The sequence below is a fragment of the Arctopsyche grandis genome, chromosome 1, assembly GCF_051622035.1.
Source record: "Arctopsyche grandis isolate Sample6627 chromosome 1, ASM5162203v2, whole genome shotgun sequence".
NCBI lineage: Eukaryota > Metazoa > Arthropoda > Insecta > Trichoptera > Hydropsychidae > Arctopsyche > Arctopsyche grandis.
Genome location: NC_135355.1, coordinates 5,639,844 through 5,657,712, shown reverse-complemented (window position 1 = coordinate 5,657,712; position 17,869 = coordinate 5,639,844). Strand labels below are relative to the sequence as shown.

The following is a 17,869-nucleotide window of genomic DNA, read 5'->3' as shown; positions in this document are numbered from 1 at the left end:
AATTTTTAAAAATGCCTACAAGGTTTTCAAGCGGACACAGAGAAGCTCATCGCAGAATCGAATTCAGTACATTCGACTGGCAGACAGAATAAAAAGCATTACAGTTGTTTGGTCGGATAGGCAAAGCCTAGAAATATATTTGAAAGGAATAAGCCACAATCTAGCCCAATTAAACATTCATTTAATATTAAAGACATTTCTTTATATACTCTATGTTTTCAGTCTCATTTGAAGTTTTGCTATTTGTGTTTAATTTAATGTAACATTCTCTATTTAAAATGTTTTTTTTGTTCAATAATAATCTAAAATGTAATTAACATTGATTTCTTTTCATTTGATTTATGTAATTTTTTTGAACTTCATTTGCTTACGTTATTTTTAACATGTTTGTCTTTTTTCCTTACTTAATAAAGCATATTTAAAACCAACAAATCTTGACTTGATAATTTTTTCAAATTCCAAATCCCAATATTGGTTTTATTTTTCACATATAGATAACGCTGAATACAAGTTATATAATCCTAGTCATGAAAATTGTTATTTGTTTATATTTTTTTTAACGACTCCGCACCCCTGATTTTAACACCAAGCATCCAAGTTTAACATCCATACTGCGTTATCCGTAAGACACATTTAAAACCTTCTTAGAAAACAATGATATTGTTGCGTAGGGGTGGGTTCAGGATCCAAATGAAAGGACAAAGTCGCTTCACAGCATTTATTCAACGATTCAAAAGGTCCACACCGATCCACCGCTCACTCCAGAATAATCTGATCTACCATGTGTACCTTCTTATAAATAGGACAAGTTATACACCACAGCTTCCCCGATCCATTTATGTATCTATTGTCTAGGCACGTAAAGGTCTACCGTGGTGAGTCCATAGTTTATGCACACACTCACACGCATCTATGAGAACTCCAGCGTATACTTTGTTCGGGCACTTAATCCAGGGTCTCTATTGTTCACCCACGAATGCAATTACACCAGTGGTCACCAAACCTACGGCACGCGAGAGATTTTCATCCGGCCCAAGAAAAAAATTCACCTGATTTTTATAAACTAATATAAAATGTAAAATTTTTAAGATTATTAATATTTTTGACCTGATCGTCATATTTTGTACAATATCTTTTTGGGATTCTTTGAGGAACGTTCATCATTTATTTTCCTTGTACTGATAATTTGCCTTAAACTATACCTATTGAGAATTTTCCGAACGAAAACTGTATTTACAGTATTAAATTATTACAGAAAGTGTTTGAAGATCGATTTATAGATTTTAAGAGTAATTTAAAAGTGTTTAGAATTAATCGATCTTCAAGCGAATGATGGATGAAGTCAATATTTAAAAATGAAACGTTAATTAAATTTTATACTATAGTGGAGGAGTTTGATTATCAAACAATAACGCGGTGAGTAAATACTAGTACGAGCTTTTAGCTCGCAATTTTACCGATTTAAAATTCAGCACACTTCCAATTAACCTTTTTTAACGAAAACAAAAAATAGTGTGGCCAGAACACTATTTCAATAAACATGTTTCAATAGAAAAAAACACAATATAAATTAGTATTAACAGTGGGAAAAAATCTCAAGTGAAAATACGCACTTTTGACTTTTGATTTGAACTGGACTGACTTTTGATTTGACTACTTAGAGAGATTTGAAAGCTGAAAAGTACTACAAATGAAAGATAAAATACCCGACTATAGATTGCAATATTCATTTTGAACAGGAAATTGACAGATTTTAAGACATCAACCGAACAACACCAAGATATAGAAAAATCGCACGATTTAAAAAACACATATATCTCCGAATCTCGAGCCAATCAACATTTTTTATTACCAGATTCGTATTTACTGGACATAGATCTATAAGAAAAGTCATATCTCGTCTCTGAACCAAAAAAAGTCGTCATTTGTAGAACAGTGTTATTTTTATTGGCCCATTTTGAATAGTAATACAATTAATTTCATGCGTAAAAGGCAGCCATTATCGACGAAATAATCTGTAGTTTTAAACAATCGATCATATACGACTCAACTGATATATGTATTTTGTTCTTTCGAAAATCGAAAGATTATATTGATGGATCTATGGGTAAATTGGCGATATGATCTTATGCTATATTTACACAATACAGTAGTCGTGCGCCAAGATGAAAGATTGTATTATATGCAAAAATTAAAAATATGCTGAAAAATTCGACTATGTACATACATAATATAGTAAAGTGGTATCCAAATTAAAAATAATAAATTACATACACAGCAGAACAGTGTTAAATAATGGAAGAAAAACTAATACCATATAATTTAATACATCTAACTATTATCAACAGTACAAATTGCATCCTCAATTATGTATGTTATTTACAAAAGTTCACACTTAAAAGCATGTGTAAAAGTTACATAATAAATTGTTGAAACATTCAAGTGAATTCGATTATCCTTGAAGAGTCTAATACGATTTAATCTTGATCAATATATGGATAATTGGGGCATCATATTACATATTGTCTTTTCATTGTTGTCAAAATCGAACCCCACTATCAATTTTTGACATACTATCACAATTAAATAAGTTTATTGTCGTTTTTTATTAAAATTTAATTTAATTTTTTATTGATGTATAAATTTTTCGCGTTGATTGTTAGAAATTAAATGGAATTATTAATTAATTAATTATTAATTTTAAATGGAATTTTGTATTAATTTGATGTGGAACAATTATTTACGATATGTTTATATATTATTTATTTCAGTATTGAGTCAACAATAAATTGATTGAAATATTTATCTGTGTCATAATATGTTTACAGCATTCTTTTCAGACTATTCATTGATTCGATTTTTTAAAATATTTTCTTCGTAGAATAGTATAGAATAATACTTACGTATTAAGTATTTTTCATACATAAGAATATTGTAGAACAATCTTCTTCAATTCTATAATACAATTCTGTTTCTTAGAACAATACAATAATAAATTATTTTAATGATAATTTCAATATAAGTTTTTATTGTTTGAAACCTTGCATAATCTTAAAAATAAATTTTGTATTTCACTAATAAAAATTATAAATATTTCCACAGTATATTTAAGATGTAATCAGATAATAAATTTAAAAATCTGACAAATGTGGCAAGTTTTTTTTTTGCTTAGATTATGAATCGTTTCAATTGTAATCGCTAGTTTCAAGAAAGTTAAATTAATATTTTAAAGTATCACATACATATGAAAACTATGATTATTTAAATGGATTTATTTTGTTATATTAATAGATAAATAATTATTTTAATCAATCTTTGTACAAATATGTTATATTTCTACTTATAGTGTATTCTTATCTATTAGCATTGAACAGTTTTTTCTTCATTCAATCAAAGTGGTTCCTCTTTATTGTGATTCATGGTAAAATCTAAAAGATAAGCTTAAACATCACAATCGTGATTAGAGCTTCAAAAAACCGTTCAATAACGCAATAGACATTCGTTTAGTATATATTTATTTGTGTACTAGAAGGAATATCGGTCGTATCTCAACTCTACTACTGTTCAGTGAATATCTTCGTTTGAAATGTTCAAGTTTATAATTTTGTTGACTGTCTTCAGCCTAGTGGCCTCATATGTAGTTGGTCATGGCATGGTCCTAGATCCTGTGAATAGAGCTTCTCGTTGGAGAACCAACAACACTGCTCCTAAGAATTATAACGACAATGGATATTTCTGTGGTGGTCGTGAGGTAATACTTTGTGAATTAACTTCTATTAACCAACAACAATATAAATAGTACACATCTAATAATTCTCAATTTATTTTGGACAATTTAACTTGTCACGAAGCATTAAAATAAGTGCGTAAGATAAGATTAATCCAATCTTACATTTATATATCATTTCAGGTGTTACATACTATTTTTAATTATATTCTTTTATTTCAATTTTCCACACAAAAATGTATGATATTGTTATATTTCAGGTTCAATGGAATGAAAATAATGGAAAATGCGGTTTGTGCGGCGACAATTACGCCGATAATACACCAAGATCTAATGAATTGGGTGATAAAATTTTTGGAGAAGGCATCATCGTTGAAAGGTAATTGTAAGCAAGGGCACGAAAATCGTGTATATATTTTTTCAGTGTTTGAAACAATAAAATAAAATTATATGAGGCGTGAAAAACAAAAAAAAAATTACAAATTTATAAATTTTTCGCTGTCAACATTAACAGGTGCGAAGTTTTAGGGAAAATTCACCATCTGTTACTTTAAAACAAATTGTGCATTGCTTGTTGGTCGTCTAGATTGGACACTATTAATGCAATTCGATATATAGGTACATACATATACGTACAGATGTTTTAAAATTTCTTACAGAAACAATTTTAAAAAGTAAAAGAAATGATGAACAATCAGAAGCAAAGTGACTAAAAAAGAAAATGGAACGTTTCGAATTTATTCTCCTATACGTGTTTTTTTTTAAATTCTTCGGCCTCCCAACTTTGTTTCAAAGCTCCTTCGATCAAAAAACACTGATATGATAAGTGCTCAGTCTATGATTAGAAATGCATATTGCGATATCAGTAATTTTAGAAATAAATTTGAAGAATTCGTAACAATTTCAACAATATTACGTAAACGAAAGAGCCGAATAGTTCAAAACAGGAAATAATGTTTATTGCAAACGGATGGATCTTAAATGACCTTAAATGTATGTAAGTGCAAGCCTAAATACAAAAGTAGGTATAAACCTCTCCGACAAAGAGAAAAAGGAAATGACGGATCTTATCTAAATTTATTTTATTAAAATACATAGTATATTTTATATTCAAAGCCCCTGTCGACTGCATCTATAGAAAGAATAGGCTAATACTATTATACTATATAATACAAAAATAGCCCACGTGGCGACCAGTGAGGTAGATCAAATTGATTTCTAAAATCCGTTTATATGTGCATATTATGTGCACATATCGAATCAAGATTTTTATTGGTTATTATAAATTCACCAACAAGCAATAGGCAATATCTGTACTGTATTTATAGACAGTAGCGGCTCGTGGACATTGTTTTACAATAGTTTCTTCATACAAAATTAGGTTTAGTTGATGCACAGCAGTACCTCAGTCCCTATGCATCAGCCACACCTGTTTATAAGTCAATATGTCTATTTTTCATTCCCAAAATTCAAATATTATTTCTAATGATATTTCTTAATACTAATTACAGTAGTGCATATTAAAATAAATGAATAATTTTATTATATAAATTATATATGTATATTTTAAAATAATTTGGGCTTGATCGTCCATGTTTTTTATTATTACATACCTCCTTTACGTTTCTCTTACGATTACAATTCAGGAAAAAGTTTGCCTCTTATCCGATCGTTTTCATACTTTGCCATATTGCTCATTTTGGTCATCAATATAAGTAAATGGATCCTCCGCCATTACGATACAAATAAAATATCACTTATGAAGCTTTTCAAGTCCGAAAATTTTTAATCTCGGTGACGTTTGGTAGTCATTAATTTTATACATAGATGGCGGTAGTAAAAAAAATATTATTTATTTGTATTACATTGAAGGTGGGACAAATAAAGATACGTTATATAAGTTTTTTTATATTATATAGGTATGTATATACATAGTTTATGTCAGTGCAAACATTTATATTTGCAAACAATGTTTATATTAAATCCCGTAAATCTATTAGATTATATAGGTAGTACAAAAAAAATCTAAATTATACATAAAGAGTTGAATATTCAGATGATTCCATCGAAGGAAACTTTTTAAGTTCATTCTTTTTAGTAATATAAAATAAATTTATATTTCAGTTACCCAAAAGGAAGTGCTATAACAGTGACAGTGCGAGTAACGGCCAACCACCTGGGTTACTTCATATTCAGGATATGCAACTTAGATAAGTACGAAATAGAGTCTGACGAGTGCTTTGACGACATTTTACTGAAGTTGACCAACGGTGATGATAAATTCACGATTAGTGATCAAGTAGCAGATTTCCACATTCCACTAATGTTACCCGAAGATCTTACGTGTAATCACTGTGTTCTACAGTGGACATGGAGAACTGGTATAAATTAGTATTATCTACTTATGTACATATATCATGCTGTCTTATGTTGCACAAACTAAATTTTTAATTGAAAATGTAGGTAATTCACACGGTGAATGTGACGACGGTACCATTCAACAAGGATGTGGAGCTCAAGAGCATTTCAGAACATGCTCAGATATTACTATAGTTTAACAACAACTGCTAGAACGTAGAGCTGGCTTTCAGTGGAAGAACTGAACGAGGGAATCTAGTCTGAATGCTGAAGTCAATTTGATTATGATAATATAAATGTTAATATGTAATTCATTTAACAATTATGAATATATTGTTTAATACTATTTTTATTTATTTGTACTAATGCTTTTGTAAGGCAGGGAAGGTATGTTGACCGTATCCCGGCCTAACGAAATACATATTGTGTAGTTTGTAAGAGAATCGTTTATTTCTGTTCAATTGTTACAATGGTTATTGTATGTACGAAGAGGTTGAGCTTCGGAGAAGTGATCTGGTTGAACTCCAGAGGTTCACTCTGGTGTTGGGAGCTGGTGCGTCGCTTTATATACGTTCTGGCTTGAAGCGTGCCGTATGCAGACGCTTTGTCTTCGTTTCCAAGACACGTGTGTTGGGAACACGTGTTGATCTGTTTTCGAGGCACGTGTCTTCGGTACACGTTTGGTTTATAGCTCTGGGGTCAGCGCCAGGACGTCGCTCGTTTGATAATTGGGTCGTGTGCTACGCGTAAGCGCTTGCCACGTGTTTACGGTTGCCTGATGACATCACTGTTGGGTTTCGTTCGTTTTACGATCGAGCGATGAACTCTTTCTTCTGGAATGGTCGAAGGGGACGTTGCCCATGAGTTATGCATGTTTCTACAGGATCGATGATGAGATCACTGGTTTTGATTCGTAATAGCACAAGTTGTACTATATTCCTACACTTTGTAAATGAAAATTAGTAGAATTTTCAGTTATTGCACTAATAATAGTCAAAAATAATTAGTATTCAAAATATGTGAAAAACCCTGTGGAAAATTCGAAGATTTTGAGTATATTAACACGTTCAACCCGGCGTGTACCACCGGTGGCCACGCGGATAGTGCTATAGCAGACTATAATTTTACGGTTCCACTTCATTGAGCACCCCAACACTAAAATTCTAAAGATTTAGGGACAACTCATTGTATAAAGTGATTTAATGCCGTCACGCGTAATTGGGTGCCGATACGCGTGACAGTGCCACCACATGGGCAAATGTATGAAATCATGCGCCGGGCTGAATGTGTTAAAAGAGGTTGAAAAGTTTAAACTGCGATTAAATTAATTGTATGAGTCATATTCTTAACTTATTACCTTCGTAGAAATTGCATTATAATGATTGTGACCGGTTTTTTTTTATAGGTGAAAGATAAGAACGACTTATATCATATATATTTTTATTAAGTATTAAATTATATTAACAGATAAATGATTAGATTATTTTAAGCGGTAATTGTGATGTCGGAACAGGTTTTGTATGTTTCTTGTGGTCCGCAGCCTGGTTTGGACGTTCCATCAGGGCAATTTCCCCAGATGTTTCCTGAAACGACACGATATAATAATATATTTCAAATCCAATTATATATATATACATATGTTCAATAAATTTATTCGCAAAGTTCTATTCGTACCGGCAGTGTATGACCATCTGAGTACACAGTGCTTGCATGTTACACCAGCTGGAAGTCTGATACTCAAGTTATGATCTCCGAGTTGAGAGCCGATTGCTTGTTGGTTACTGCCGCTGGCGAACAACAACTGGCTGCTGCTGTAACATTCCTCAGTCTCCATGCCGAATCGGTCCAAGTTGCACAAGTGGAATTCGAAGTAGCCATTGTGGTTAGCAACAATACGGGCCACAACTGGAATAGTAGCTCCGGATCGGTAGCTGCAATATTAACAAAAAACTTTATACATATGCAATATTAATAAAAACATTATAAAGCTGTATAACCAAAGAAGAAATAGAAGAGAAGTAAAAATGTTATAGTTGTATATTGAAATATATAAAGAAGTGGATATAAAACGAGAGATTGGATGGCATTTAAGAATATTTTGATTAAAGCAACGCCGAATAGATTTATTACTATTGAATTATTGATTAATGTAAGATTATATCTTCACAAGGTGATATAATTTATCAGATATACAATTTAATTCGCACATGTGAATATAATAGTATTTTTTTATCATAGATAATAAAAGATAGTAAAAGGGGCGTGGTTTCTTCCCTTCGAAAAGTCTTTTCGAAAACACATTTCCAATCTACGACTATTTTTTCCAATGATCAATTATACTAGAAATTATGCAAAATATAACCTTTTGACGATGACACCTTCTCCATATTTGCCTCCGATTTCATGGGGCCTAGGTGGTGCTAGAGAGTAGCTATCGCCGCACATTCCGCATTTTCCATTGTGTAGAACCCATTGTGTCTAATAATTAAAGTAAAAAAAAAATAGTTAATACTAACTAGAATTGTTTGTAACTAGAAAATTTGGAAGAAAAATTTAACTTTTTCGTGAAATTCCCTATTCTACAATGTACATAAGTTAGAGTATATTGTAAATAGGTTTTTGAGCTCTTTTTCCTATTATGCTGTACATTATCATTAGAATAATATAATATTATGATTACTAACCAAATAAAATAGAATTGTAAAATAGAAAATGATCAGTAGATCAGTAGCTATTAAACATAATTTATTAATAATCAAAAGCATTTAAAAATCAAAGTTAGAGTACCATGAAATGTTTTGGTATAGTAGAAAGGTTTTGGAACAGTAGATAAACTAACAAACGAACATTCATCTTTATATGTGTGTTAAAAAAAAAGTAGAAAAAGATTGCAAACTTTTTAAGCATACTTATAACATATAATAATTAAATCTGAAATCGATGCATACAATAAAATTTATTTCATAAGATTGCACTTTTAATATTATTATTCAATTCATATCTTTAACATACTTTCATATAAATTTATTGATTTTATGGAAATTGTTTTTCAAAGTTTAATGAATACCTATAATGCTCCTTAAGACATCTAGGTACATATATTAATTATACTTTAAGCAAAATATATGAAGAACTTTAAAAATAGGATACTGTTACTAATATAAAGAAAAGAGATAGTTACTCCGTAGCTTCCGCAGTAGAGTTGATTATCATCCCAGTTAGCCGGGGCTGAATTGTTGAACCTCCATCTGGAAGCCCTGTTAACAGGGTCCATCACCATTCCGTGACCCCATACAATGGGGACCACCGCCAAAAGAGCGAATACAATCAAGTATTTCATTTTGAACTTTTGTCCAACAACCAACGAGTGACCTAGCGAATGTCCGACAATGCTCTTTATATATGAGATCAGTATCTTTTTGATTTGAGAAAAATTCGCATCTCGAAAAACGTGTGCAAACTCTTATCAGATTGATTAATTACATATGCTGTTAATCGCACTAATATCAAATTCCTCATGTTGATCATTCAATTGATCCTTTTTACAAAGAGATTAATTAGATCCAACGGAATTCAAAACAAATTAATCGGTCGAAATGTAAGATTTTTTTGCGACTTGGATATTTTATTAGTATGTACATATGTATATATGTATATAGTATTAACTTTTTTGTCAGAATCTTATAAAAATTTATTTTCCTTTATTTTTTTTATATGTGTATATATTTCTCTTATACTGGATTCCGAACATAGCATATTTCTTTGTGTTAAGCATTTGCGCCATTTAACATGTAATGAAGTACTATTGAGAAAGATATCTTCAATAGTTTCTCATTTGCCTTCTGGAACGGAAAGAATAATAAATGGGAGTTAAATTACTAGAAAGACGATTATTTATCTTGTTCCAATTTTGTGTGTCGACAATTATTGTCAAATAAAACCAGTGTATTGACAGGAGACCGTTGACCTGGATTTTATAATAATCCAAATCTACCAACAGTGATAGACATATGTACATAATTAGATTACTGTGAAAATCATCGTTAATCAAGTTCATCGACAGTTTTCTAAAGCCTCCCTAAGAATATATTCAAAGTACGCATTAATAAGAAAAAGTTTGTGTATCCTTGCTAGACTTGCTAGGAAAATATTCATTAGTGCAACTAAAATTTGAAAAACCCTGTAAAAAAATTCGGATGTGACCAACCAACATCTCTGTATTTGAGGAATATAAGAAGTACAAAAACAAAATTTGATATTGTCAAATACGTACATACACGTACACACATACCGTCTATAAGAGCATTTTCGATACAAGTTAAGCGTAAATGTAGAGAAACTTATACAAGATTCTGTTCTACTTCCGACTGTCGGATTTTTTTAAAAAAAATATTACTTAACATCACTATATATGTATATTATAAAATTAAAATATCATGAAGATAAAAATAATTTTAAAGATCAAAATAAAATAATGAAATATTGTTTTTAAAAAAAATATTACTTCCGGTTTACGAATTCTAACCAAAACCTTATCAACTCTAAGATAGCATATAAAGAATGCAAATATAAATTTTCAGCTTGATACATTAAGTGTTGTCTTGATACTGTTGCGTAGGGGTGGGTGGAGGATCCAAGTAAAAGGCCAAAGTCGTGTCACAGCATTTATTGATGATCAAGGAGATACACGCACTGACAGTGCTCCGTCCAGAATGTCTTGATATCGCCCCTTATAAGTACCGCCTTATAAGGGGCAGGTCTCTCAGGGCATCTTCGACGTCCGATTTGTTTACCTATTGTTATGGTCACGTACTAGATGTGCCACGGAAGTGTCCCACGCTACCGCTGTTGGTTCTGAGAACTCTCAGGGAATGCGACCGAGTTACCGCTACCCCCGCCAAGTGCATTCGGGGGAGATAATCCTCGAAACCAATTATAACGGTCACACAATCTCTGGGATGCTACTCGGCCTAATCCGATTGCACTTATTCGGCCTAATCCGAGTGTACTTAACAATACGTTAGGTAACAATACGTAACAATACATTGACTTTTTTAAGAATTTCTTCAATATAAATTCTCTAGAGTGTAAGTACTACTTCCGGTTGAGATAAAAATATTTAAAAAATATTAGTTTATAATAATTTCTATTACATGTAAAAAAAATTGGTCTGTCCATCAAAAATCCATTGAGCGGTTTGGGAGATAATTGAATCCAAAAACTTAAAAAGAGGACACTTACATATAAGGAGGAGCGGTCTCCGTGACGAGCCAGAATGTTAAATTACAGAAAACGCAAATATCGGAAGGCAAAGATCGAAAATCGAAAGATCTTAAGTCGAAAGATCAAAAAAAAGGGTGCATGGAAAACGGTACATACTCACTTAATTTGCGCGAGCAGGATACAACAGGAAAAAGAGGAACAGGCTTTTCCTCCCGTATTAATGTGCGCGCGCAGAATACGTGAGGAAAAGCCTGTTCCTCTTGTTCCTGTTGTACCGTTTAAGATCTTTCGATTTTCGATGTTTGCCTTCCGATATTTGTGTTTTCTGTAATTTAACATTCTGGCTCGTCACGTAGACCCATATTTTTTTTATATTTAAATTGTTTCCTTTGCATATATCCAACTATTCTACCTAACTTTTATATAACTATTTTTTTTATATTGAAGTCCTTTGTATTTAAACTATTTTCAGTAAGAAATTTCATTAATGTTAATGTATTTCGAAATATTTTCTATCAACATTCGAAAACAACAATAGATTTTCGTAACATTCATATATATATATATATATATATATATATATATATATATATATATATATATATATATATATATATATATATATATATATATATATATATATATATATATATTTCAAAAGCACATACGTATGCGTACAATATTTTGTACAATTGGTTGATAAGCTTTTATAATTTAAGGAATTTGTATTATGTGTGAAAATAATGCTAAGATATAAAAGTAGAGAATAATAATTAAATTTTAATCTTTATTATTTATTAATATATTATCCAACTAACATAATTGTTGTTGTTTAGAATAAAAATATATAGAAAATTTATGTTTATTTTATTTAGATTGATTCTTATAATTGATGCTAACAAAATTCAGATTAAGATATATAGAAACTGCCCCTTTCTAAAACTGTGGAATGAATTTGGAATGAATTTCATCACTTTAATCTAAATTATACGTATATAATTTATCACTTTGCACTCTTGTGATATGTTCTGGTAAATTTAATTATTATTATTTCATATGAAAAACTTGTATGTGTGTATGTATGTAGGATTTTTTGATAAACGTGGTATTATGACTTCTTTATCATGTATCATAAAACAATTGTTCCATAGTACTTAACCATAGTATTAATTTTTATGTTTATTTGCTATTGTTTTATATATCACCGTAATCGTCGATTATTATATATCGAATAAATCAAATTCTTATTAAAGGATGTGTTTATCTTTTCACTGCATTCATAATATAATGTGTTTATCTTTTCACTGCATTCAGAATATTATTTCAAATAAATATAAATATATAAATAAAAGCAGAAATTGTATTTGAAAATATTTTATTTATACAAATTTGAATTGTTACATAGACAATTTAATTTAATTGATTGAAATGTCAGAGCACGTTCTGTAGTTCTCTCCGGTGTTTGCTAAAAAAATAAATACACACATATTACATAAATATACTCGAGATTTATTTGAAATAAAATTCTGCCAAATATTTACCTGCATAATAAGTCCATTGAAGCACACAGTGTTTGCAAGTGACTCCGGATGGCAATCTGAGAACGAGTTCGTGGTTGCCAAGATGAGAAGCGATCGGATGTCTATCTTCACCGGTTGATGTCAACAGCAGAATATTATCGTAGCATGCGTCGGATTCTGAACCATATCTGTCCAAATTGCACATTCTGAATTGGAAGTAGCCTCGGTGGTTGGCGGATATCCTCACAGTGATTGGAATATTGGCACCTTGTCGGTAGCTGTGGAAAAAACATTGATTTAATAAGGGAATTTTAAGTATTATACTATCCATAATATATATAAAAGATAGATATAAGAACAGTTTTCAGTTTATAACCACCAAATTTGCTATACTATTTCAAGGTACATTAACATAAACCATTCTATGAAACCAGGATTATAATTAATCCTGGTATCTATTTAATATGTTGGGCTTAAGAGGGCTGTACATCCGAAATCTTAATTTTGTTGCCGTTCCTTTCTTCGATATATATATTGAGTGAATGCGACAATATATATCAATATATATATATTGAGTGAATGCGACAGTTTCGCTTCGACTAGATAATACGTATTTTAAATCGACAAAATCAAGGTTTCGTATTCTCCTATTTTCTCCTCCAAAACTGCACTAATTTAAAAAAAAAATTCATCATCGGTATGAGAAAGATATTTCCTGTGCAACTATGTGCGTATTTTTTTTTAAATCGACCGTTAAATAAGCACGCTTGACTCTTTTCGTGGGTGTAAAAAAGAGGCGATTTTATAGATGTTTGGCGGCTCCTAGCTCCCATAAAAAATAAATAATCAAAAAAAATAAAACGATAGATGCATCCCAATGGTGGATATCCATAGCATATTAAAAAATAATTTGTCTAGTGCCATAATTGAGGAAGGGAGAAGTGTAATACGTTTGTATGGACAAGGCGCTGGTGTCCTGCCCTCTTAAGATGAGTTATCATTTTACCTCCAATAAACATAAAAATGCATTTATAATTTTATATGTACCTATATATATACAGATAAATATTTATTAGAGTGTGAAATACCCTGGATGAAAACAAAATTCAAACCTACTGAGCATTCATATTTCTATTTCAAATGTAATTAAGTTTACATTGTAAAATAAAACGTGCAGTATGACAAATAAGCTCCATAAAAAGTTCAATAATACCTTTTGACGATGACTCCTTGTCCATATCTGCCTCCAAGCTCATGCATTCTAGGTGTAGGATTTGCGAAGTTGTCTCCACACATTCCGCATTTTCTGCCATTGCTCACCAATGCCTGTTAAGATCAACAATATAATGAACAAAAATATTTAAAAAAAGCGTATGATCATATGCAATCACCGTTCTTAGAATTTACCCCAGCACCGCCGCACCACAACTGATTATCATCATAATTAGCCGGTGCCGAAGAGTCAACCCTCCATCTGGAAGCTCTGTTGACTGGATCCATGACCATGCCATGACCGTGCACGGCCACCAAGAAGCAAAGTACCAAGACAAACTTGAACATTTTGAACGACTCGTTTAAAACACACAAACAAGCGAACCCGATGATTTTTTATCCAATGGCCGCTTTTATATTGTCCGATTTTCTCTGTATCTCGTATCTTTGATTTAGAATGTGGCTGCTAATGAGATTTTTGAAGATAATATTTGCAAATTTTTATCACCAGAGATTAATTCGTGACATGTATGTATGAACGTCACAATTGAATTTTCAATATTCTATTTGGTACTATTAATCAGTTCTTGATATCATCCTTTTAATAAGATGATTTACATGGGGTATTATATATGTATACATACTTACACAGATTTAATTTTTAAGGCATGTTTACATATATATTAAACTATACTCTAATATTCACTAACGAAAATTAGAATAGCTTTTTGTAAACAAATTATGTAAGCTAATCTTAAATTAATATAAAAATAATTTAAAATATGATTAATTACACTGAGCAAGAAAAAATCTCGTTTTTAAGTTACCGGAGCGGTTGATTTAAAATACTTATTAATCGTTACAAAGATATACCTACTAATTTCGAATATGATAATGATTTTTGTTGGTTTGCTCTCGTTTATGAGATAAAAACTTTTATTTTACAATCGAAAGTAATTTTGGTTTTGATTTTTAAATGCTTTTTATTATTACTAAATTATGTTCATAATACATCTTATACATATTTTAATAGCTACTGATCTACTGATCATTTTCTATTTAACAATTTTAAATTAATTTTGTTAGTAATCATAGTATTATATGATTATAATGTAAATAATATGTACAGCGTAATAGGAAAAAGACCTGAAAAACCTATTTAAAATTCTATTACAAGTAATTTTACAGTTTTTTGGCTTATACAGTATTTAACTCAAAATAAAATATCACAATTCAATATTAATATAATTCTATATTAATTAAAATATCACCATATTGTTACGTATACTAAAAAGAGCCGCCGGTTAGTTGCAATCGGATTAGGCCGGGTAGCATCCCAGAGACTGTGTGACCATTATAATTGGTTTCAAGGATTATATCTAGACCCTAAGTGCATGTAGGCTAAACAATGGCGACCGAGTTGGCTGTTATTGGTCCCTTCTCAGAATTGACCTATACCATGGTACCGTGGGACCGAATGTCGTGGGAAGACATATCCGAGTACGTGACAATAATAATAGGTAAACAAATCGGAAGTCAAAGATGTCCTGAGAGACCTATCCCTTATAAGGCGATACTTAGGCGATATTAAGACATTCTGGACTGAGTACTGCCAGTGTGTGTATCTCCTTAATCATCAATAAATGCTGTGACATGACTTTGGCCTTTCACTTGGATCCTCCACCCACCCCTACGCAACAATATCAATAGAAAAAAAATCTGACTATTAATTCCAAATAGGGATTGCAATACCGAAATTACCGATACCGGTATTATCGGAATTTGACGGAAAATAAGCCTTTGTTAATACCGGTATTCAAAAATAAATACCGATATTATCGATTTTTTCAAATTCATACATTTTATTTGTTGAAAATGGTATCTCCATGGCTAAAAACTACGAAAACGACCGATGCGTATATATTTTGAATTTATGATGTTGAGCGAGTTGTTATTTTATAAATTGTTTTCGATATCTCTTTATTGTATCACGCCGCATGTCTGTACAATTGTTTAATTTTTACTGTTTTCCGATACATATCGTTAAATACAATGTTTGGTAACATTTTCGGTACCGCGGCCCTCTCACAATGTGTCTCACGTTCGCAAACCTTTTGAATTTTAATTTGAATAAGAAAACGTTTACTATAAAGTGCTGATTTTTTTTAATTACGTACATACATACATTGAAAATGGATAAAAAAATATTATTTGGTACATTTTTCAGCACGATATATACCTACATATACAATGATGACACGACAGGGACTATTTTTCTTATTGGTGTATGGAAAAAGTATATAATTTGTCTTTCAACAACAACTAATTCCCCAGCTGATGGTTGACTCTTCGTTTGCATCTCCAGTGAGCGATGATTGGGTATCTGATAATCTTAAATCGGAATTGCAATAAATCACACAAAAAAAGCACAAGTTTCTATGAAATATTATAATCCTTTATACCTAGGACGTACCTACTTCACAGTTTTGTACCTGAATATCCTATATTTGAATATTTGGGTTTGGCGTATTTTTCAATAAACATGTTGAAACATGCAAGTGGTGCTCAGGATATTAGAACTAATATTTTTTTTACTATTAATTAATTAAAAAAAATACCGTTTTCGATATCATATTTAGATAATACCAGTATCGAAAATTCCGATATTTTTGCAATCCCTAATTCCAATACTCACTTTTAGAAGATTTGGTTAAATTTTAGATTAATAAATGACGTTGAAGAAATTATTTTTATTGTGAAAACATCACAAAATAATTATTTTCAAGGATTACAATAACATTAATCACTATCAATTCTTTTAGGAACGTGATTGATGGATGCTGGCAAAGATCAATGATCATAACAATAATCAATGATTGATAGAAATCCTTGATTTTCATGAAAATGAATTTTAGATATAGATCTGTGATACGCAGATATTATTTTAATTTCGTTTGCGTAATATGTAAGTGCAATAACTTAACTTGTAAATGATAATTAAGATATATCAAATATGTATTATATTTAAAAAAAATTGCTGGTTTTAAAAATATGTATTATAAACAAATACGATACAATGATCAATAATTGTAAATATCTTATATATGTACATATGTACTAGCTGAACCCGGCATGCGTTGCAATGCCACAATAACGCATGCAATTCCCGTTTCTGTTCTCGTTCCCGTCTCGTTCCCGTTCCCGTTCCCATTCTCGTTCCCGTTCCCGTTCCTGTTTGTTGGAAAAACGCAGTTAGCGAACACATTTTAAATTATTGCGTTGCAATGACAGTCATTCCCGTTTATCCCGTTTCTGCTTATGTTTTTGGACGTTTTTTTTCACAGTATTTCTTCAGTGTTTCCCATGAAATAAATTTGAAGAAATTTGTGATCTAAGTTTGGCATTGGTAGTAGTGATCCTGCACAATGATAAATTTGCCCTTGCACTTAAAATTTTGGTATGTAATTATCACGCACGATATTTGTTGCACCGAACGATGTCATTTGGAAACATGAATTGTACTTGCAAATGTTTTTTAAGAAATGTTTATTATTTATTGGTAACATTTAACGATATTTTATTCGAAGGAAGAATATACGCCTCTTTTACTAGTGCGTATCATGATATAAAATATACCTATGTATATTCATAAGATAAAATAATTTCCATATCCACAAACTGTTTAAAGAAGAAAATTTATCCGAGTGTCTCGTATGAACGAAATATCCACATAAAGAATAATTGCTAGATATTGCATACGTATTTTTAAACACAATAGGGATGTTTATACCATTTAATATCTCAGTAAAATCAAATAAAATAAAGATGT

At 30.9% G+C, this 17,869-nt stretch overlaps 3 protein-coding genes across 3 annotated transcripts; 1 reads left to right on the top strand and 2 right to left on the bottom strand.

The window, feature by feature from the left end:
- Nucleotides 1-3,384: 3,384 nt before the first annotated feature.
- LOC143913732 (uncharacterized) lies at nucleotides 3,385-6,526 on the top strand. Its single transcript, XM_077433712.1, has 4 exons — nucleotides 3,385-3,751; nucleotides 3,988-4,106; nucleotides 5,852-6,108; nucleotides 6,191-6,526. The coding sequence occupies exons 1-4, from the start codon at nucleotides 3,587-3,589 to the stop codon at nucleotides 6,283-6,285; spliced, it is 636 nt and encodes a 211-aa protein (XP_077289838.1). The 5' UTR covers nucleotides 3,385-3,586; the 3' UTR covers nucleotides 6,286-6,526.
- Nucleotides 6,527-7,510: 984 nt separating this feature from the next.
- LOC143916588 (uncharacterized) lies at nucleotides 7,511-9,604 on the bottom strand. The gene is made up of 5 exons (XM_077437751.1): nucleotides 9,569-9,604; nucleotides 9,267-9,479; nucleotides 8,448-8,563; nucleotides 7,760-8,016; nucleotides 7,511-7,668 (listed from the first exon to the last, which is right to left on the bottom strand). The coding sequence occupies exons 1-5, from the start codon at nucleotides 9,602-9,604 to the stop codon at nucleotides 7,571-7,573; spliced, it is 720 nt and encodes a 239-aa protein (XP_077293877.1). The 3' UTR covers nucleotides 7,511-7,570.
- Nucleotides 9,605-12,667: 3,063 nt separating this feature from the next.
- LOC143913663 (uncharacterized) lies at nucleotides 12,668-14,511 on the bottom strand. Its single transcript, XM_077433594.1, has 4 exons — nucleotides 14,236-14,511; nucleotides 14,042-14,154; nucleotides 12,850-13,106; nucleotides 12,668-12,773 (listed from the first exon to the last, which is right to left on the bottom strand). The coding sequence occupies exons 1-4, from the start codon at nucleotides 14,386-14,388 to the stop codon at nucleotides 12,724-12,726; spliced, it is 573 nt and encodes a 190-aa protein (XP_077289720.1). The 5' UTR covers nucleotides 14,389-14,511; the 3' UTR covers nucleotides 12,668-12,723.
- Nucleotides 14,512-17,869: the final 3,358 nt, after the last annotated feature.